General features: G+C 29.1%; 1 protein-coding gene across 1 annotated transcript in view; it reads left to right on the top strand.

Moving 5' to 3' along the window:
• The first annotated feature begins 1,339 nt into the window (after nucleotides 1-1,339).
• Nucleotides 1,340-24,772, top strand: part of LOC111631756 (polyhomeotic-like protein 2) — a 101,735-nt gene continuing 78,302 nt past the window's right edge. The window contains exons 1-2 of the mRNA XM_023376063.1: nucleotides 1,340-1,739; nucleotides 24,423-24,603. Coding sequence (XP_023231831.1) covers nucleotides 1,485-1,739; nucleotides 24,423-24,603 — 436 coding nt within the window. The 5' untranslated portion in view covers nucleotides 1,340-1,484. The remainder of the gene's footprint in view (nucleotides 1,740-24,422; nucleotides 24,604-24,772) is intronic.

The raw sequence follows: 24,772 nt of genomic DNA, 5'->3' as shown, positions 1-24,772 counted from the left end.
AAAAAACATGTAAAATACCCTTAAGGACAAGGCAAGTGCCAAAAATAATAAACATGAATGTAATAGTAAGATGCCATATTAGTGAAGTGCTCTTAAAATGATGTATGCCTGTACTCCACGTGATAAATCAGGATTATATAATTTTTTCAAAATCATCTTTAAATGTTAGAATAAATATACATTAATGCANTAGGTATTTTATATTAAATTTTATAATTAATATATATTTTAAAATAATATTATATAAATGTTTGATATTTAAATTGTTTGCACTTTGCTTGCAATTCTTCTCTAATTTTCTAATGCTGTTTCTTGCATCTTTATATGAATTGTTTAATGTTATGGTTTTGCATTGTTATGGCATGAATAATTTTAACTAATTTTATTTATTTAATAAATAAATTTGTTAAAAAGTATGTGAATGCTCAAAATTTTAAATATAATTAATTTATAAAATTGATAAATTTAATTAACAAATTATATTACTTAATTAAAATCAGAGTTTTATAAATACAAATGTTACAAAATTGTCAGTTTTTCTATTGAAATTTTGAAATTAAATTTGTTTCAAATTTAATAATCTAAAAATTAATAAAAATCAGTACAAGACTGATTTATAATAAATGCCATATAAAATATTTTAGTTAATACTTGGCTCTTGCATGTATATATTATAGCTTTGCTTATTCTAAGCTTAATTCTACTTATATTTCAATAAACATTAACTGGTTAAGACATTCTTAAAATTTAGCATTAACTGCAAACTAATATTAAAAGTTAATTCTGACATATTGTCAGAGAGAGCTTATATATTATAAAATAATGTCAGCTTCTTGTTCTTTCACTTGAAAGTTCTGTCAGAATCATAGGGGAGTATCTAAAACTAATAATTAACAAAATTATAGAAAATTAACAAAAAGAATATATATTTTTTCTTTTCTCTCATACTTTAAGCATATCACAATCTGCATTCACCATTCATTTTATTCATCACATTTAATCCTTTCTTGCTTGATGGGACACAACCTTTTTGCACATTATTATTTCTAACTTCTTTTTTCCAATTTATAATATACTAATCTAAATATGTTATTCAAATATTTGCATTGATACATATTATCTATGCTTATATTTTATAATTTTAATTATTCATGCTTATCAAAAAATATGCTGAATAATCATAGATAATAAATATAAACAATGTTCAACTAATCATTATTTATAAAAATATTTTACTGAATCTTAAAAAAATTACTGAACAACATTACATTATATTTAATATTTTAAAATATCTTTTATTTATAAAGCTTTAGAATATAGATAGATTTTTATTTTCACAATAAAAGATGATTTTAATTAGAATTTTAGATTTAAAAATATAATTTAGATTTTTTTTTTGTCACTATTATGGCTCCTAACATTGGGCAGAAAGGATTAAGTTGTGTAATAGTTAAGTAATGGAATTCTGGGAAACCTTTTAGGGAATGGCTCTTTCCTCCCCAAACTTGGTGACAGCTACTGGTCAGGTGATTGCTACAGGAGGCAAGACATGTATGCCAGGACCGATGATTACTGCAGCCAAGTCTACTGCAGTATTGCAGGGACAGACAGGTTTTGTTCCTTCTACTACTTCTAGCCAGACAGTTGTAATTGGACAGTTTGGAATGTTGTCAAATCAAGCATCCATTGTTCCTTCTCACAACAAGACAATTTCTGACAGTCAAAAAGGGAAACCTTTTGTAAGTAATCATAATTTATTAATGAATAAAACAGAAAATCTGTACTCTTCACCTCTCTGCTAAACTTTGATGCAGAAACATTAAGACAGTTTCCATTTTAATATCACACATACATATAAATAACTGTTAACTTTAAATCTGTAAGATAAAATAATTAATTTGCATTAAATTCTTTATTAAATAACACATTATATGATGATAAAAACAAAAATAAACGTTAATTATGATTAACTTGTATAGTACATTTATTACAAAGCATTTATGAATAAAATCCACCAACCTTAAGTAGATCTTGCACGTAAGTGAAAAATTTATACTAATGTTTTCAGTCTACTTCTAAAATCTACTTCAGGTAGATTTTTTTCAAAGTCGAATCTTTCTAGTAATAGAAAGGTTGGTGAATTTTATTTTGATTTCTGAACNCTAATATTACTGGTTAGGTTGTGGACCACTGCCATAGAATGAATATTACCTTAAAACAAATTACAGTCTTACTTTCCACTTACCTAGTGCATATCAAAACTTAAAAACATATTACACACTTAGTGTGCAATAGTGCTAGGCCTATAAAAACAATGCAAAAGTAAAAATGAAAAATAAAAAACATGTAAAATACCCTTAAGGACAAGGCAAGTGCCAAAAATAATAAACATGAATGTAATAGTAAGATGCCATATTAGTGAAGTGCTCTTAAAATGATGTATGCCTGTACTCCACGTGATAAATCAGGATTATATAATTTTTTCAAAATCATCTTTAAATGTTAGAATAAATATACATTAATGCATATTTATTCTAATGTTTAATAATGGCTGAATATTGTAACCCAGTGTTTTCCAATTTGCGGGCACAGGCAATTGCAGGGGGGGGTAATATTACTGGTTAGGTTGTGGACCACTGCCATAGAATGAATATTACCTTAAAACAAATTACACCTTGAGTTATTTGCCAGTGCATATAACAGCCTAAAAACACATTTACAATATCATTTACTAAGTATGCAAACCTAAAAAAGACATGAAAAAGTAAAAATAGTAAATAAAAAAAATACTTAAAAGTTTTGTAAAGAGAAAGTAAGAACTGAAAATATTAAACATGAATATTATTGAAAAGCATTGCATTAGCAAAGTGCTATAAAGTGAATCACCTTAAACCTAGGTCTGCTAATTATTCAGTTTTGTGAGAACAGTTTGACTAATGTGCCCTTTCTTATCTTGTTTATATGTTTTGTAACTTATTATGAATNATTTCAATGCTGGCACCTTTACACTTGCTTTATGTCCAAGAATAATGGTTCAACTAGATCAGTGGTTCCCAACCTTTTTTCATTAGCATACCCCGTGGCATTTTCCCAACAAGCAACGCATGCACAAATCTCGCACTGCCTGTTTGTAGAGAGTGTCACAATTTTGAATTTTATTTTGACTCGGTTCTCGGTCCCCTGAGTACCTACAAGTCTGGTTTCTTTTTATGCGCACATGATTTGGGCAAATGTTTGAAAAAAAGCAAATTTTTTAAAATAATTTTTGTTTTCATAAGTACCACGTGTTTTGATTTATCTGACCTTAAGGCAACAATGTCATTGTCATTCAACCATCATCATTTGCAACAAACAATACAATAATTTTTGTTTTACTTGAATTTTCTATTATTCTAAGCATTGAAAAATCTATGAATGTTTTCTCAGTAAATATAATAAATAATGTAAAAGAGGCAAAAGTACCTTGAATAAATTATAATTTTTTGTTTCTATATCATTGAATTATGTAATTATTAGGATAAAAACAAATTTGTAAGATTTTTTTGTTAACTTTTAATAAAACTAGCTCTATTTGAATGAGGTGATGATAATGGGCCTTTGAGCCCATAAATAAATAACTGGTTCCTGTTGATATTTTTTTTGAAAAGCAATAACCTAATTTAGAGTTTGACTCTACTTACTATCAACAATTATCACAGATTATGGAAATTCAATTACAGCTATAACCTGAAATACTAAATTATTCTAATAATTAAATAATTTTGTAGCTTACAGTATTATTTATTAATTAATTAAAGGTTAAAAGTAATAGCAATTTATTCATCAGAACATCAATTTTGGTTGCTACAGAGTAGAATTTGAAAAATGTATATTGCATAACAATTATGAATTTGGTAAAAACTAATTGTGATAAGAATTTTTGCACATATATGATGTATTTATATATTTCATATGAGCATCAAGAAAAATTNTGTAAGATTTTTTTGTTAACTTTTAATAAAACTAGCTCTATTTGAATGAGGTGATGATAATGGGCCTTTGAGCCCATAAATAAATAACTGGTTCCTGTTGATATTTTTTTTGAAAAGCAATAACCTAATTTAGAGTTTGACTCTACTTACTATCAACAATTATCACAGATTATGGAAATTCAATTACAGCTATAACCTGAAATACTAAATTATTCTAATAATTAAATAATTTTGTAGCTTACAGTATTATTTATTAATTAATTAAAGGTTAAAAGTAATAGCAATTTATTCATCAGAACATCAATTTTGGTTGCTACAGAGTAGAATTTGAAAAATGTATATTGCATAACAATTATGAATTTGGTAAAAACTAATTGTGATAAGAATTTTTGCACATATATGATGTATTTATATATTTCATATGAGCATCAAGAAAAATTACTGAAAGCTGCTGGTTCCTAGTGATAAAAATTTGGGAAACATTGCCTTAAAACTGTAATCAGTCACTGAGAAACCTGTTTCAAGAAAAACCTTATAAAAAGATTTAATAGGTCTTCTTGCATAAAGAACTCTTATGTCTTAGGATCCTTTTTGACCTTTTCCTCCTGTTCATTTGGAGTAGTGAGGACACTACTAATACTGGAATCTCGATAATTTTTTATAGATAAATTAAGGTTTAGTTTATGGACGATTTGCAATCTGTTTTCATTTGGAAAAACCTTTCAATTTTTCTCTCCAACAACAGGGAAAGAAGAATTTTTGATAGCAATAGTGCTCTTCTGCAATGGCATCATATTGAATGAGTACATACTACACTAATTGCTCATTATTATAAAGGACAAAATGTCTGAGCTCTATGTAAGGGTTTTTGAGATTTTGAGTTCACTTCTGAATTTCCATAGTTAAGTTCTATTTTTGCTGAAGAATAGAACTTGTTACTTCAGGGGCTGATTAATAGTCTTGTAATAAGCATGACTTGTTTCAAATATGTTAAAAGTTGTTTCAAATACATGCCAAATTTTTTGAAAAAATTTTTAGTATATTTTATAATCATATTAAAATTGTAGTAAACTATTCAAATTTTACATTACAGCAAGACCAGTCTAAAATAAACTCTTTACAAAACAAAAACCTTCCTAAATGGAAAATAAATCTCAGAACTGAATTATTTACTATATAAAATTCAATTATAGGCTGAAAGTCTGTCTAATACAGAAGCAGAAGATTTTCTGGATACCAAATGTATAACACAATTTGAATAAAATGGAAATTTTTGAAGTAACAGTGATTAAATGTAAATTATACAAACATACTTTTCATTTGTTTCCAGTACTCACTTAATACTTTGAATTTTCACAAAAATTCCAGCTTTTAGTGGAAAGTTTAATTAAATTGTAAATAAAAGTTAAGGCTTTAAGTGTAATTGTAATTTTTAGCCATATAACAAATAGGGTTGGCACCAGGAAGGGCATCTGGCCATAAAACCTTTGCCAAAACTACATGGAATATCTGCTAGACTACAAGTAAGTTATAACTGTGTTAGGACATCCCCCCAAAGCGATGCACAGTCATGTCGCCCAAAAACTATGTCAAATGAGCTGGGGCTACTGAACCAAGGATGGGTTCGGATAAAGAAGTTAGCCCAGAAAGAGAAGAGGAAGACAAGTTTTAGAATATGTACTTTAAACATCGGAACATTGAATGGGAAGAGTAGAGAGTTGATTGATCTTATGCAAAGAAAGAGAATGAACATTTTGTTCCTGCAAGAGACAAGATGGAAAGGAAATAAAGCTAAAGGATTTGGTGCTGAACAAATGGGCCAACCTTAACACTCGTAAGTATACAACCCCAAGATTTTCAAAAGAATGAAATGCCCAAAAAAGGCCAGTGCCCATGTCAATGTTAGATATGGTTGGTTTGCAAGACAATTATAATTGTTAGTGGCAGAAGGAGATTGTGTCAATCTTCTTAGTCTGGAGTGGTTTTGACCCCTAGGTATCCATATGTCCAGAATCCACATAGTCAAAACACAATCTACGGAAGGAATTTTTTCCGAATTTGCTAACGTTTTTGATGACTATCTTGGAAGGTACACAGGTCCCCTGTGTTCTTGTCAATTGATCCTTCAATACCACCTAAACATTTCAATGCTGGCACCTTTACACTTGCTTTATGTCCAAGAATAATGGTTCAACTAGATCAGTGGTTCCCAACCTTTTTTCATTAGCATACCCCGTGGCATTTTCCCAACAAGCAACGCATGCACAAATCTCGCACTGCCTGTTTGTAGAGAGTGTCACAATTTTGAATTTTATTTTGACTCGGTTCTCGGTCCCCTGAGTACCTACAAGTCTGGTTTCTTTTTATGCGCACATGATTTGGGCACCTATTACTTTGTGCTAAATTGCAACTTTTGACATGTACTCCTTCATACCTCTAAGCTGGTAGCACAACAGGCAGTACAATTTTATAAACAAGACATAGTCTTGTCAATAAAAAATTAATAAAAATACTGAATAAATAATGAAAAAAATTACTGCTTGTAGAGAAAATCTGGAGAAACTAGCTATGTCCTTTTCCTTGCTAACAATAAAAAATACTTTTTATAAACAAAAGAATACCTTTTTCAAACAACACGTGGGGTGGGGTTATTGTTGAGAGATAATAATAATAAGGGTAACACCACCCCACCATCAAAAGTCCATAGCATAATCACTAATCACACATAATGGTATCCCCACTACCATTGACTGACTGTGCAACATTTATTGATCTGTTGCATTGTACAATCAGTGGCATAAGTTTTTATTTCTATTTTTGCATTTTGAAATGTATAATAAAGTTTGTGATTGTTTCAAGGAACATTTTTACCTAATAATTTTTTAATACTATTAATTTGTGATACATAATATATTTTTTCTGCCATAATAACTAACTATTGTCTGTACCCCTAAACAACCTATCACGTACCCTGGGTTGGGAATTGCTGAACTAGATCGTCTGATTAAGGAAGGAGTATTGAAACCTACCATAAATCTGAAAGGGCCAATGCCAGTAGATCTTGTTGTAAAGCCATCCAACGACATTCGCTTAAGTGGTGACTATAAGGTTACCATTAATATGGCACTTGCTTGATATCCGGCTGCAAATCGTCTACTCACAGAACTCAAAAGTGGTGGGTTCTTCTCAAAAATTGATATGGCTCAAGCTTAACTACAGCTTTTGATCAATGACAACTCCACTGAGGCACAGATGATTATTACTCATCAAGATGCCCACAAGGTAAAATGCCTACAATTTGATGTAAGTTCATCACCTGGAATTATTCAAGCAATTGTGGATGAACTTTTCGCAGGTCTGTTTGGTGTAGTTCCTTACTTCGATGACACTCTTGTTTTTGCAGCCACATTGAAAATTCTGATGGAACAAACCAAAGAGGTCCTACATTGACTTAGAGATTCAGGAGCTCAAGCGCACAAAGAAAAGTATACCTTATTTACTTGCATATAAGACAAGGTTTTTATTCATTTATCACAGCTTCAAATTCCTAGTTTGACCTATATGTGCGAGTGAAAGATTCTTTGCGTTTTTACAAATAATTTTTGTGAACCGTGTATTCGCGTTTTTTATTATAGTTAAAAAAATTATTTCTAGTATCTCATAAAAACAAAATTTTAAACATTTTAGTACTGTAAATTATTTTAAAAAGTTTATTTCTATACTTCTGAATTATGAATGCTCTATATATAGTGTAATAAAACTTTTATGCATGTTAAAATATTGGAAAAGATTTTTACATAGAATTTAATGTGAATCATGCAAGTAACAAAAAGAACAATAAATTTTAAATTTAAATTCTGTTATATTTAGTAGGACCTTGTTAATTTGAACCTCAGCAGTTTGAAATTCCAGTTAATCTAAACAACCCCCCAAAAATCTGGATATCTTTCTTTTTCTCTTTACTAACAAAATATGTTGTTGTTACACTTACCTCATTCTGTCCAGAATATGTGATGTATGAAATCCTCAAGATAAATTAGAAGTTTATTATCAGAATAGAAAATGAATGTCAGTTTCTTATCACCCTTTTTATATAGTTATATATATACATATTTACAAAAAGAGGTTGAAACCCCATATATATGAACAAAATTTGTCCATTCTCAAAATAATCGCTGGTATCAGTCATCCTGGTGTAATACAATGCTCATCCAACTACAATATATTGAGAGAACTACATTGACATAAAAAATACATTGGGACAAAGAATTTCTGATAGTCTAAAACACTCATTTATTAGTATACTAGCTGCAAGGACCCACTTTGCTGGGTTTTTATTTGTATGTAATATAGTTTTTTTTATATATATAAATACTNACGTACAGATGTTGTACAGGATGGACAGTTTCATATTCTATATAGTTCATATTCATAGTTCTGTATAGTATATTCATATTCTATATAGAATCAAGTTATCATTATTATAAAACATTTTATAACATATAGTAAATGAAAAAAGATAATTTTTAATATAATACAATCTGTTTTGATGATGTCTTGTAAATAACATTATCTCAATGGATTGTACAACAGTATAAACCCAAAATAATAATAATAATAAGAATAAATAAATTTGTTGAGCCAGTAATTAATCTATGCAACATTTTAATAGAAAAGATCTACTTACAGTGTGTAAATTTACAACCTCCTGAACTGTCATATACATCAGTGTTTCTCAATTTTTTTACTCTCTTAGCATATTTTCCAAAGAATAAAAATTTTGCAGCACACTTATGTAGACATAGAAAAAGAAATTTCTAAATTAAATAAATAGAACTAAAAATAATATTAACAGATTTTTATTTATACTTGCATTATATCTGTGTTATGCAAACAATTCTTACAACCAGAATAAAATATAAAAATATTTAAATAAATAATTAAAAAAAGAAAATATGTATGCCTTCAACAAAGCTTTAAATTATTCAAATATTTGATAGAGATCAAATGAATTTTTATATAAAAAAGTATAGTCAATGTGAAATACATAATTGATAATGTTTTATTATTTCTGCTATATCAAGTCTTATTTCAGACAGAGCAACTTGCAATTCATCTTCAACATTTTCCAATCTTGATCATTTTTTATTTTTCATGTTAGTGAGAGTTGAAAATCCTAACTCACATAAATACCACAGAAAATTGGAGTAAAATATTTATTGCTCTTTTAGATAACTTTGGATATTTATCTCTGACTGAAATTTAAAAAGTATCCAAATGAAATTGCAAAAGTTTGATTTTTAATGTTCAATCAAATGAAAGGGAAATCAGTTCTTGATTTCCTTTTTGATGATTACAAGGATTCCAGTTTGATGTATCATTAATAAAAATATTATGAATCCAGTCATATTTTTTCAATTTAATAGATGGAAAATATGTTTTCATTGCCTTTTGAAGCAAATCCCAATGGTTTTTCAGCATTTGTGCAAGAAAATTTATCATCTGTTCAGGAATCTTAGGAAACAGCTAAATTATTTTCATCAAGTTTATTCATCCACAAGCATAATTTTTTATCTGACACAAATCCAACCAAAAGGGATAAGTGGAACAATTTCTAAACAGGAAAATAAAACTTTGGAAATGAGAATATTGTCTTGGAATTGTCAAGGAAGGCTGGATTTGACAGTGAATGATCAAGAGTTTATATATACAGTAGAACCTCGATTATCCAGACCTCTATTATCCGGATTTTGATTATCTGGATTGTTCAAAATAAACAAAAATTTTATGAATTTGCTGATTTGCACTTGGCGAATTACAACACTGTTTATGTACGTGATGGATGCATAACTTTTTTTGTCTCAACAGCGTCTTACCCAGCACAGTGGTCGTAAACTCTTAAATATATTTTACGTAGTAATAAAAATATAACTTGACATGCGTATTTATAAATAATTTATATTCAAATTACATCATTTCTATGACTAAGGGTGGCGTAAGGCATGGACAACGTGGGCCACCGCCTATGCCTTGTGGTCCGAAGGGCCTCGCGCCTTGAAGGTTTACGCATTACTTAAAAGCCGCGAATGCGACAAAAAAATTTTATTCATCATAAAACGATAAATAGTTTGTAAAATTTTTATTCATAAAAATGCTGTTTCAACTGCTTTTTATTTTATAAAATCCGTCTTCTTGCGCCACCAGAGGGCCTTTTAAACAATAGGTAGTCTGTTAGCGTTGGTCAGTAGTAGTCCAAATTCAATACGAACGTTTGTTTCTTGAAAATTTGATCACGATTTAAATACAGTATTTACTTTTAATATTACCGATATGTCATCGAAAAGAAAACGTGTTGTATTATCATTAAAAGACAAATTAAAGTATTTGTTTCAATTATCCAAATTTTTCCGTATCCGGACTACCTTCATTCCCAATTAGTCCGGATAATCGAGGTTCTACTGTAAATTGCAAAATTATGATTTAGTTGCTTCTACTGAGACTTGGTTAACTAACTCTTATAAACCAGTTCTTTCTTTGCTGAACCCAGATTTGTTTTTATATGAACAAATCTGCTAGAAAACCAACTGGTCCCATTCGTCCATATGGTGGTCTCATTCTTGCAGTTTCTCAAAAATTAGGTTCTTCGGAAATGTTGTTTAACTCCGACAATATAATAGTGATTATATTTAATTATAGAAGAAATGTTTATTCACTTAGTCAAAGTTTGATAATTGTTCTTGTTTTCTTTTGAGAATACACCTTTATGATGCACTGTTAAAAAAAAATGGAAGACATGTTGACGAATTTCTCTGAGGATGATAGTTATTTTGGGAGACATGAATGCTAGAATAGGCAAGGAACTAGATAATTTTTATGCTGGGAGTAATATTAATGTTTTAAATTTCCGAAGATCTAATGATTTAATATTGAATCAAAGAGGAAAAAGCTTTTTACAATTGATTAAGTCGCACGGATTGTATATCTTAAATGGTTGATGTACCTCAGACTACCCAGCTAAATTTACTTTTCTTTCGACAGTCAGTCTATCTGTTATTGATCTAATAACAGTAAATGTAAATTTACTAGACAGACTACTGGATTTTAGAGTTCTTGATATTTTCAATTCTGATCATTTTCCAATTACAATATCATTTGAATTCACGATGGACAGATTATTGACTCTGAAACTTTCAAAAATTCGCTACATGTGGAAACAAGAAAGATTGGATGACTATCTGTCTTTGATCAGTTTGCTATATACCTTGGTTAAAAAAACATTTCTGCTGGATGCGCAGAGTTACTATGATGAACTTTTAAAGATTTTATTGACTTCAGCTTTACGATGTGGAATGGTTAAGAAAAACATTTCTTTGTTATCATTTGAGAAGCAATGATTTGATCCTCAGTGTCTACGTTTAAAGAAAACAAAGAACTGAATACTATGAATGTTTCGAAGAAACAAAAGTAGAAATTTATTGGACGAATACTGCAAATTAAAAGGCAAAGAAAAAGTTATTTTTGGCTAAAATAAACTCATTATTATTGAAGACAAAAAATACTAGAGTTTTTGGTCACTGGTTAATAAATTTCGAATTAAGAAACCAAATGAAAATGCTATATCTTCCTCGGATTGGTTGAATTATCTGCAAGAGTATTTCGCTGGACCAAATACAGTAATTTATATTGATTTTTCGTAATAATGTTCCTCTTTTGGATGACTTTATCACTTTGAGTGAATTGGAAACTGTAATCAGAAAATTAAAATTATCTAAGGCCCCAGGTCTTGATAATATAAGGAATGAAATGATAAAATACCTTTCTACAGAATATATTGGATATGTTTAACTCCTTTTGGTGTAGTTGCTCTTTTCCTTTATTTTGGAAACAAATAGCTTTAAGAATGATTTATAAGAGGGAAAGTAGGCAGATGCCAACTAATTATAGACCAATCGCTTTAATTAATGTATTTAGAAAAGTTTTTTCAACTATTATGGCAAATTGTCTCCGGAATTGGATGAATGAGTTTAATATTGTTACACCTCTCTTAAGGAGCATTTGTTAAAAATAGAGGCGTCAAATACAATTTGTTTATTTTGACTGGTCTTGAATAAGACCAGTCAAAATAAACAAATATCACTTTTGAAAAAATGAGAGAAACTATATACTGCTTTTATTGATCTCAAGAAAGCTTTTGATACAGTCGATTATGATTTATTATGATATAAGCTTAGAAGCATTGGTCTTTCTGCACTTTTTGCCAACTTACTTAAGAGCCTCTTTTCTAATACTAGATATTTTATAGAAACTTTTTTATTTTGAACTGATTATGTTGTGTCTAATAGAGGACTCCCTCAAGGAGAACCAATGAGTCCTATCCTTTTTGTTTTGTTTTTGAACAACTTCCCTAAATTTCTGAGAGGTTAAAGTTCTATGATAGCATTGTCTTCTCATGTCAAAATTAACTGTCTTCTTTATGCTGATGATATCCTTCTCTTGGCTAATTCAGGTTCTTTGCTTAGGGAAAGACTTTATCTTCTCAATATCTCTGAGTAAGATTATTGATTGACAATTAATTCGGAAAAGATGAAACTAATGATTTTTTGTAAAGGACTAAAAAAACAGATAATTTTAGTTTAGAAAATCATAAACTGGAAATTATGTCAAATTTTAAATACCTGGGTATTTATTTTTCTTCACATGGCACATTCTCCTATCATCTAAATCAGTGTTTCTCAACGGGGTCGATATCACCCCCATGTGGGCGTTTTTCCATGTTCAGGGGGAAATTAGTGACAATTTATATTTTGGGGGGGCAAAAAACAATTTTCTGGGCGATATAGTAAAACATTATATTAGGAATAATTAGATATTTTATTCATTATATCGTACAATAATTAAACAAATAATATTACACTAGTCACTAGTCTATTCAATGCAGTACGAATTTGGTGTTAGCCTTGGCCCTGGGCATCGGAATTTTGAAGTGAAGAAGGCAATACTACATAACGGTTTTATTGAAGGAGTGACGATTCATTAGAGGTTGAGAAACACAGATCTAAATAAAGGATTACTTGCTGCAAGATCTAAAGTCAAGTTACTTATTAAAATTAAAGTTACTTAATTAAATAATTATTTTAAATTACAGTCGACCCCCCCATAACATTGTAGATATGTTTCGAGTTTTATGAATCCAGCTTTTACGAGTCTAGCCAATCACAGCCTAGCACGTATGCAGTTTATGGACTACGGCTGTTTGAAAGGTTTCTTCCATAAAATTAATCGATTCTAGACTAATTCAACTCAACATTTCCAAAATATGTACATTTTTTTGGGAATAATCCATATAAACTATGCTATAAACAAAAAATTGTAGGATTGCTTACTGAGTGTGCACTGTTTGACTATGCCGTTGCTTAAGCTTGTTTTCGTCGTGGAGATTGTCATCGAATGGCACTCACGTGCTTCCTGATAAATTATTTTTTTTGCGAAAAATTCACTGAACTTTAGAGACATCATTAATATAAATATAATTTTTATGGACGTTAAATAATAAATGGTTTTTAGTAGATCCGCTGCTCATTTAAACTCAACGGTTTGTGCAATCCGGTCTCGACATGAGTCGGCGATGACGTTTTACCGAATTATAGTTTTTTTAGTATGTTTGTACGAATACTGTCGCAATTTTTTCGCCGTGATATAGGAATTCGAACTATAGGAACCCGTTCGGATTCCTCTAGGGGTCCGAATGTTATGGGGGGGTTGACTGTATTTGATTCTTTGATTGGACCAAGTATGTTATATGTTTTTCTGGTTTGGGGCGGTCTTTTAGTAGACAAATTTGAATCAATGCAGCTATTCTACTTTAAGCAGGTGTTCCATATTAACAAATCTGTCTTAGGACCTGCAGTGAGAATGGAATTGGGAAAACCTCCCCTCGTTATTGGATTGCCGATAAAATTGTTTAGATTTTGGAGGAAACTTATTGACCTACTGGAAAATGACCACCGAAAATTGACATATACAAGACTTTCAAAGATAAATGGTAATTCCTTTTTGAAGCCATGGCTTGCTATTGCTAAAGGATTACTAAATAATATTGGATTATATGTATTTAAGCAAAAGTTTGTTCTTTTTGGACTGTGATCAATGACTAAGAGACTTATATTGGTTAAAAGATGCTCATTATTTGAGGGAAAGAGGTTGGAACAGTGAAATTTTTCTTAATGGAATGTGGAGTCCAGCGTCTTATTTATTGTCTAACTTGAGTTATAGAGTAAAGTCATTTGCTGCACAATTTAGATTAAATAGGTTTTTGATAAACCTAAGTGGTAAAATAATTAATGTCGTAGGTGACTCTGAGTGTTCTTTTTGTGGAACTACAGTGATGGATATGAGAAAACGTTATCTTGATTCTTGCCACATTCTTTTGTATGTTCTAGTTGCTACACTGCCATCTGATTTTTGTTACCAAATTTTATTCGGTGATAGTTTTGCCATGCTAACTTTGTATAAATTATATAATTTCTTTGTTCATGTATCAAACTTAAAATAACAATGTTATTTAACCCCTTTGTAATAACACCCATTATATTAAATAATAAAGATTGAATTTGAAATTTGAATTTTTTATCAGAAGCAATTAACTTATCTGTTGATGCTAAGATATTTTCATTTTGCACTTGTAAACTAGTATTTAAAATATNTATGAGAAAACATTATCTTGATTCTTGCCACATTCTTTTGTATGTTCTAGTTGCTACACTGCCATCTGATTTTTGTTACCAAATTTTATTCGGTGATTCAGTGACAGTTTTGCCAAGTTAACATTATATAAATTCTTTGTTCATGTATCAAACATAAACTAACAGTGTTTATTTAACCCCTTTGTAATAACACCCATTATATTAAATAATAAAGATTGAATTTGAAATTTGAATTTTTTATCAGAAGCAATTAACTTATCTGTTGATGCTAAGATATTTTCATTTTGCACTTGTAAACTACTATTTAAAATATTGGGATGTGCAAATATATGTTCTATGTAAGCCAGTTTTCCACACCACAATTCATTGTTAAAACAATCATAAAATTTTTGTGTTTTCATACGACTCTTTTGTTTTCCCGTGGTACTTATTTCATTTTTAAAAAATATACAAAATTCTGCTTGCAATTCAAATACATCAGCTAAAATTTTTCCTCTAGAAAGCCAACAAATATCATTATGTAGTAATAAACAATTGTACTGTACATAGATTCCATGCTGTCACTTAATTCTTTGAAAATTTGTGATTTTAAAGGTTACTTTTAATATAGTTAACAATTTTTATTACATCAGCTATGCTTAATTCTGTCTGGAAAGTTTTGCCTACTAAAGCTTCTCAATGAATAATGCAATGTGTAGAAATAAGATTTACATTTTTTTGTTTTGCAAAGGCCAGAAAACATGTTTCAGGTTTGATCATTGATGCATCATCTGTAGAAATGTCTATATAAAAATTCCATGATAACTTTATCTTTTCAAAAAAGTTATCTACAAAATTAAATATTTTCTTTCCTTGTCATTCTTCCTGGCAATTCTTGACAAAATAAAAATTGGTTCATAATTAAATCTCCATTAATGAATTAAACAAATCCCATTAATTGTGCTTTCCTGCTGATATCTACAGAGCAAAAATTTGACCATCATGTTTTTGTTGAACATTTTTTTCTATATTTTCCAACATATTGATTATTCTTTGACTTACAGTATTGTTGGAAAGTGGAATTTTATTTATTTCAGCTTTTTTATCTTTGCCAAACATACATTTCACCATTAGCAAGATACAACAAGCAGACTGATCAATGTGTCTCCAATCAAATGAGGTTTTCTTTTTTTGTGCAATACGTTGCACTACTTCATAGGAGGCAGTTTGTGCTTTGTCAGACACTTTTATTGTATTTTCAAATTTTTGTGTTTGTTTGACACTATTTATCATTAATCGTTCAAAATACCTTTTGTTTTTAGACATCAAAATTTTGATGAACTTTTTCCATATGGCATTTTAGCTTGCTAGGAACCATTGCACTGTTTGCTTTGTTTATGTTCACATATAAAACATAAAGGTAAGAAAAAATTTATGTCCCCTGTCCATGTAAAACCAAAATTTAAGTAATCTTCATTTTATTTTCTTGAACTAATTTTTGATCTTTTTGGCTGAGATTCATCAGTGCTGGTATTGTCCATATTATCGCTATTTTCAATGGATATATTTGTATCTGCTGCAGAACTACTGTACTACATCAATAGTTTCTTTTTTATTTAAAAATTTTTGTATATCCATTTTCAGTTTTTTCTATTTAAAAAAAAAAAAAAAAAACAGTTTTGTAGCATTTTTAATTTTCATATACATTTAAATTACCTAAATAAATCACCTAACCTTAAATTATTTACTTTACAATACAAACACAGTTTAATATGACAATATTAACACAATATATATAATACACCACAGGTCTACCCATACAACTCCAGAGAACTAGAGAGACTAGAGACAAGATCCTGTATTTTGACTTTATGAGATAATTCAGTGGTACTGTGCATTTATACAGTGTTGCATTGATTCGTTTTATGTGGTTTGTGGATGATAGATAATCTTTATTTAAACAGTGTTGTTGCCTGAATGCAGATGCCCCTGTATTCGGATATGTCAATTTCAGTTTGTTATAAAAAGATCCTTTGTGTACTTTATTCTTATTAATGGTATTGTACATATATTTGGACAATGATATTAAAATAAAAATGACACTTTTTTTAAAGATTTCTCAGCACACTTTTTGAGAAATACTAATATACATAACCCAGTGCATAAATAATTTTTATCAAACTATTTTCAACTAATCCCAAAAAATGCCTTATTAACTCTTTTGGGGATCTTTGATTTAGAGGCTTGGAAACAGTGAAAGTTTGTTAAATAATAGTTAAATTTGTTAAATTAGAATTTGCATACTTTTATACATTTTTCTTGTGAATAATGAATATGTTGGTGAACGAAGGACATAAATGATAAGCCTGTTTTGCAAATTTGAAATTCTTTATATACAAGTTAAACTTTCAATAATTTTGTTAATATGAGTTAAACTAACCAATTTATGTACAGTACAATGTTGCATATTTTTAAGTTTATAAATAACTGCACTAGTAAGAATATGTTGTTAGCACCAAAGGAATATCCAGTTTTTCTTAATAATAAATATTTTTTATTAGGAAATATTTATAAGAGTTGATTAATTATCAAGTACATACAAGGTATCCCAAATTAAACTTGATATTTCCCAACTGGCTACAGCAAAATTAGAAAGTCATGAAAGTTTGGGAATACTTTAATGAGATGAAGGGAAGTTTTTACAGCAAAAAAAGTTAGTTCTAAAAACCACCATTAGAGGGCATACTATAGCTTTATGCAGAACATAACAATGAGCTACAAAATTATCTGTCTAATGTGAACAAACATGTTTAAAACATGATGGCCACTATTGAGGAAATTTTGCAAATAGAAAGTATAATTAACCCATAAACTGTCAGAAAACATTTGTATTTATTAATGTTAAGCCTGCTTATTACATTTTTAAATTTTTGCTCATTATGGCATGTCACAGATTGTCAATAATCAATATGTAGCCTATTTGTGGCAGGACTCCGAAAATTCTTTACTTGTCGGAACCTGTAATATCTTGAATAATTGCACCGATGCTGTCTTAATTTTTAACCATGCCCAGTAGCTCTAATAACTGCATTATGCCAGGTTGTGCAAATTGGAACAGGATACAAACAAATATAAAATATGCAAGTATTAAATCTTTCTTCATAACTTAATTATTAAAGCCAAACGAACTGCCAAATTATCAGGCTATAAGCTTGATGCCACTATTAAAGCAGCCGAGATAGACAAATCAAGAATACTCAACAGCAAAAGAAATACTGCAACACATCTCAAAAATGAACTAGAAATCTTCCAGGTTACTGGTGAAAAAACACATAACATCTGTCTCCTCTTAAATGCATTAAAGACAATTCCACCCACATCAATTGAATCAGAAAGGGCATTCTTGGTAGCAGGACTTTTCATTACTAAAATAAGAACCAGATTGAGTGATTGGAGTAGCCTATTGGCCATCTTTGCTTTTTAAAATCAAAAATTTACAATAATATTTTGTATTATGTTTTATTTAAAAAACGAAAATTACCTTCTAAGTTAGAAGTTTGATCTAAATTCATTTTTTTCTTTTAAATTTTCAACTCAATTCAAAGGCATTTTTGTTGTAAGCAGTTTCCAACAGACTTTAATAAACTTTTTTTATTTTTGAAAATTTCTACGTAACTCAAAAGTAATTTTTATACATATTTTACACATTATTATTATTATTACTATTTTGGAGGTTGCAGGATGTATTAAGTTACTTAAAAATGAAAAATAATTATATTATTTGATTTTTAAGATTTATTTTATATCTTAAAAATAATTAATTATATCTCTGGATTTCTTGGGATCCCGGGACAAGCAAAAGACCGGGAAATGAGAAACCCTAATGCTACCATCAGAAAGCATAAAACAGCATGTTAAACAGTTAGTTGCATGCAGTGTATTGCCTTGGAATGTTATGCACATGGTGTGCTATGTTGTCTTTAAAGTTTGACAGCAATGTTATGAGATCATGGTAGACAAAGTCTTTGAGATAGCCCCAGAGCCAATAATCTCATGGATTCAAGTCAGGGGATTTTGTAGGCAAATATTCTATTTCAGCTTGAGAAGCACCATCTAATGGTGGTTTTTGGAAGTATTTTTTTTTGCTCTAGAAAAAAATTCCCAACTCATTAAGGCATTCCCAAACTTTCATGACTTTCTGATGAATAGTTTTTGCTGTAGATGGTTGGAAATGTCAAGTTTAATTTGGGACATACTGTATATAAATTTTTAATTACAAAATTGAGAGATAAAAATTTAGAATGTATTGGTTTATATATGAACTATTCTGTATGAGTTTTATCCATAGTCCTTAAATCAATGGCTGTATTCAGCAGACTCAATACTTCTAATTGAGCATTAACTGATATGGTAGCAGTAACTGATATGAATCTGCTGAACAATGAATTATGAGTACCAACTTGTAATTCATTGTTCAGCAGATTCATAATGAATAATAATTTTACAATAGCTTCTACTTGTTTCTACAAACTTTCAAAGTGAATTTAATTTATAGTATTGCCTTGTACTTTGAATTTAATTCATTCCAGGAGACTGTTCAAACTGAATTATTCAAAGTCTGAATCAAGTTTTTCCATTAGAAATAATAGAAAGTGAATTAATTCATTCCCAGATCTTAATATCCATTTTTATAAATTTAAAATTGCAAATACACATAATTTAAGGAAAAAAAAATAACACAATTAAATGCTTTAATAATAAATTAAAATATGAAAACAATAAATGAAATATGCAAATACTGTATAATAAAATAAATTCCATTTNTTCTAACGATTGTCTAACACGTAGGAAATAATTTACAAAATGTGTTTATCAAAATAGCCATCGAGGATTGAGCCAATAAAAAGATATTTTAAAAAATTCAGGAATTTTCAGTAACAATTTAAATTTAAAATATTTTCAGTAAAGCTTAAACGTTCTAATTAGTTTCAAATAACTAGTAGGCTTAAGTCTATTCAGTATTTTAGAATGCATTAGTTTATCTGAACTATAGAATAATAGTATACCGGATAATGTTAAATAGAAGAATATATTAGACGAGTGCAATTATTAAAATATTCTTAAATGATAGATGAATTCATTAATTTTACTTGTTAAAATTGACCATGAAGTTTATCAATTCTCTCGTAAATTTCAAAGAACGACCCTGCGATTTGGCGATTTTTGCTAGATAAGAGCTACTTAACTGATTAAAATATAATAACCTTCGGCGAACATTTCATATTTATTAATGAAAAAAAAAATTGATATTTTAAAATTATCATCTAAAAATTAAGAAACAATAGTGACTTTATTTAAATTTTATATTTAATAAGTTTTAAAATCCTTTTTTGCTCTTAAGCAATCGAAAAAAATCTTGTTGGTGAAATGACTTACAGGTTATTATCTCTCCGTTCCATTAGAAACACTACTATTATTAAATATTAATAGATGAACAGATAATCGAATTATCATCAAATTAAATAACATTCCACGGACGTATTTTACACTATTATTATTATTATTATTATTATTACTATTTTGGAGGTTGCGGGATGTATTAAGTTACTTAAAAATGAAAAATAATTATATTATTTGATTTTTAAGATTTATTTTATATCTTAAAAATAATTAATTATATCTCTGGATTTCTTTGGAATCCCAGGACAAGCAAAAGACCGGGAAATGAGAAACCCTAATGCTACCATCAGAAAGCATAAAACAGCATGTTAAACAGTTGCATGCAGTGTATTGCCTTGGAATGTTATGCACATGGTGTGCTATGTTGTCTTTAAAGTTTGACAGCAATGTTGTGAGATCATGGTAGACCAAGTCTTTGAGATAGCCCCAGAGCCAATAATCTCATGGATTCAAGTCTGGGGATTTTGTAGGCAAATATTCTATTTCAGCTTGAGAAGCACCATCTAATGGTGGTTTTTGGAAGTATTTTTTTTTGCTCTAGAAAAAAATTCCCAACTCATTAAGGCATTCCCAAACTTTCATGACTTTCTGATGAATAGTTTTTGCTGTAGATGGTTGGAAATGTCAAGTTTAATTTGGGACATACTGTATATAAATTTTTAATTACAAAATTGAGAGATAAAAATTTAGAATGTATTGGTTTATATATGAACTATTCTGTATGAGTTTTATCCATAGTCCTTAAATCAATGGCTGTATTCAGCAGACTCAATACTTCTAATTGAGCATTAACTGATATGGTAGCAGTAACTGATATGAATCTGCTGAACAATGAATTATGAGTACCAACTTGTAATTCATTGTTCAGCAGATTCATAATGAATAATAATTTTACAATAGCTTCTACTTGTTTCTACAAACTTTCAAAGTGAATTTAATTTATAGTATTGCCTTGTACTTTGAATTTAATTCATTCCAGGAGACTGTTCAAACTGAATTATTCAAAGTCTGAATCAAGTTTTTCCATTAGAAATAATAGAAAGTGAATTAATTCATTCCCAGATCTTAATATCCATTTTTATAAATTTAAAATTGCAAATACACATAATTTAAGGAAAAAAAAATAACACAATTAAATGCTTTAATAATAAATTAAAATATGAAAACAATAAATGAAATATGCAAATACTGTATAATAAAATAAATTCCATTTACTGGTTGACTTTAACATCTTAAATATGGTCTCTGGATCTGTCACATACATACCACTTTCATGCTTTATGATAAATTCCTTTTTCATCTCAATAGTCAATATTACAACCTTCTTCTTAGACTTTAATAAGTAAAGTTTATATTGGGTTGAACAGAAAGTTTTTATGTATTTTTCAACAGTTGTCCTTACTTAACCTAGATGTATGATTTTAATTATAACAATTGTAAAACGTAATATTTTATTGCTAACATTAGATAAAGTGAAACACAAAAAATAAAATGAAAAAAAAACATTGAAAACATTTAACTATAATGGAAGAGTAAGAGATGACTTGGGTGACAATGGATTGCATTTATTTTTCTTGTGCATTTTTTCACTGCATGTGAAGTTTGAACTTTTAAGTGTCTAAGTTTTATTTTGTATATACAGTGGAACCCCGGTTAACGAACTTAATCTGTTCTGCAACTCCGTTTGTTAACTGAAGCAATTTTTCCCATAGAAATTAATGCAAATGCAATTAATCCATTCTAGTCTCTGAAATTTTTGTGATTTTATTTGTAATATATAGTAATTTTCTTTGATTAAAATGTAGGAAAACGTAGTATCTATCATTATAGCAACAAACATGTAAACTTTGTTTAATAAAATAGCTCTCTACATACCTTTGTTTGTTGTAGTTGGTGGCAGAAAAGTGGAGATATACGAACCTTAATGCTTAGAAGGGGAATCCCTCCAAAAAAATAATGTGTAGCACTTCATCGGAAGATTCTTCGAGTCGTAGTCTCTTTCGGTAAAAAAAGCCCACCAGTGGCTAAGTGGTCTTCGTACATTGAACATGGGGAGTTTGTTCATGGGTTCGCACCTCACTCAGATGGTCTGGCCACGTGGAGTTTTCCAGGTTTTCTCCACATCTGTAACGCCTAAATAGGGGCCAGTTTCCCCTAAAAACACCTCCCAGAAGGCATTCCCCCTAGGCAGATTGCCCAAGTGTTACGTTGCCATAACTTAACAAACAAACAAACTTTTTCCGTAAGGAACAAGAAATTGATCTAAAGTTGATTGTCTTACTCTTTTAATCAAAATTTTTCTCAAATGCGATAGTGCATTGTCGTTTATATTGCAATGTCATTTTCTATTGCCACTATGACTTTTCTTTCTTGGATGCCATATTGATTGAATATATAAATCACAAAACTGAAAAAAGAAGTATAGCACAAACACTCAGAAAAGCAATGCTTAACTCGCGCATGCCTAACACCAACTAAAATTTGACACAGAATACCATTACGTTCNCTAAGTGGTCTTCGTACATTGAACATGGGGAGTTCGTTCATGGGTTCGCACCTCACTCAGATGGGCTGGCCACGTGGAGTTTTCCAGGTTTTCTCCACATCTGTAACGCCTAAATAGGGGCCAGTTTCCCCTAAAAACACCTCCCAGAAGGCATTCCCCCTAGGCAGATTGCCCAAGTGTTACGTTGCCATAACTTAACAAACAAACAAACTTTTTCCGTAAGGAACAAGAAATTGATCTAAAGTTGATTGTCTTACTCTTTTAATCAAAATTTTTCTCAAATGCGATAGTGCATTGTCGTTTATATTGCAATGTCATTTTCTATTGCCACTATGACTTTTCTTTCTTGGATGCCATATTGATTGAATATATAAATCACAAAACTGAAAAAAGAAGTATAGCACAAACACTCAGAAAAGCAATGCTTAACTCGCGCATGCCTAACACCAACTAAAATTTGACACAGAATACCATTACGTTCGTTATCCGAGACAAAATTTTTTCAAAATAAAAGTTCGTTAACCAGGACGTTCGTTAACTGGGGTTTCACTGTATCTGTTTTTAGTTTCTAATAAATGTTTTTTGAGTGATTTAATACAATAATACATGCGTTCAATATATACTTCACTTACTATATGGGCATAGCCATATTTGATCAATGTTATAGGTACTTGAAGGTACCATAAATGAATTCCAATATTAAACATGATGTCAAAACACTCAATATGTTTGGAAGTACCATTACTACAGAAGCATTCAGTAGAAAAATACTCTGCTGAACACAGCCAGTGGCCACATTCCTGAGGTATGGTGTACACAGTAGTTTGGGTTATGTACATATTTTATTTCTGTTTTAGCAATTTTCTATAGTGTATATTCTGGTGCAGTTGTATGTTACTCTCCAGATTATTTACATGAAATTGTTGTAGACATTATGTTAAAACAGATGGTATTGAAGAATCTAGTGGTACTCTATTTCTGAAGACTTTAGTTGTTGCCACATAGAAAATCAAGTCTCAATTTATAGAAATAATGAAATAATCCAGTTATATTATTTGATTATCTTTAGTCAAATTCTATAAACTCAATTTTATTAATTTGTAATACTTTTATGATTAATTCAAAACATATTATTTGTTTTTAATAATATAAGGAAACAATTTTGAATTATAAATCTAATTTCCAATTGATTAATTCGGATTTCAGATGTTCTTTATATATGTATGGAAATCATTTTGAGCAGACCAAACAGTATTATATAGGCATTTACGATTTTCTATTTCAAAGCATTTGTTTAAAAATTTGTATTTATTTTATAATACAGAATACAGTGAAAGATAAAAATAAAACAGAATTAAACAATTTTTTTATCCATGAAGAATTTGAATCAATATTATAAATATAACAGAAACACTCAAATTTTTTTTTTGTTTTTATATTTAATTTGTTTGATAACATTAGAAAATGCTTTATATTCTCATTTTGCATAATAATTTAAATTTTTCTTGCATGTTAAATCTTTGTTTGATTTATTGAAGTAGATCGAAAAGATTAATAAAATGAATTTTTGATACTTTTAATAAGCCTTAATTTTATTTGAAAATTTAGTTATTTAAATGAAAGTTATTTTCATATTCTACAATTATATTTTTAATAAAATTTATTAACATTTATAAATTCACTTTATAATATTTATATCTATGGAAAATATTAACTATAAATGATAATTTGGTGATTAAATTTTGTTATTGATATTAGTGTTTTAATATTTTTGTAACTAATAAAATTTTTAACTTTAAACAGATGATGGGTCAACCAGCTGCTTTACAGCCTAAGTCACCAATTTTACCTTGTCCTGTTTCATCTTCAAATGCTACAGCTCAGGTTTTGACAAATACACAATTGAAACAATTGACATCATCTCCACAACTGATTGCAAGTCAAGCGCCAACTGCTATGATAGCAAGCCAAGCTCAAATATTAGGTATTTATAATAATAATTATGTTAATTATTTAATATTAATCATGTTATAATATAATTAATTATGTTGATGAATTATAATTATTATATCTTATAAATATTTAATATTAATTATGTTAATTCTTAAATAGCAGTATTTGTATAGGAAAATTTATAAGATTTTATGAAAATT

Source organism: Centruroides sculpturatus, unplaced genomic scaffold (assembly GCF_000671375.1).
Source record: "Centruroides sculpturatus isolate CEXI.00-Female unplaced genomic scaffold, Cexi_2.0 scaffold705, whole genome shotgun sequence".
NCBI lineage: Eukaryota > Metazoa > Arthropoda > Arachnida > Scorpiones > Buthidae > Centruroides > Centruroides sculpturatus.
This window is presented reverse-complemented; position numbering and strand designations above follow the sequence as displayed.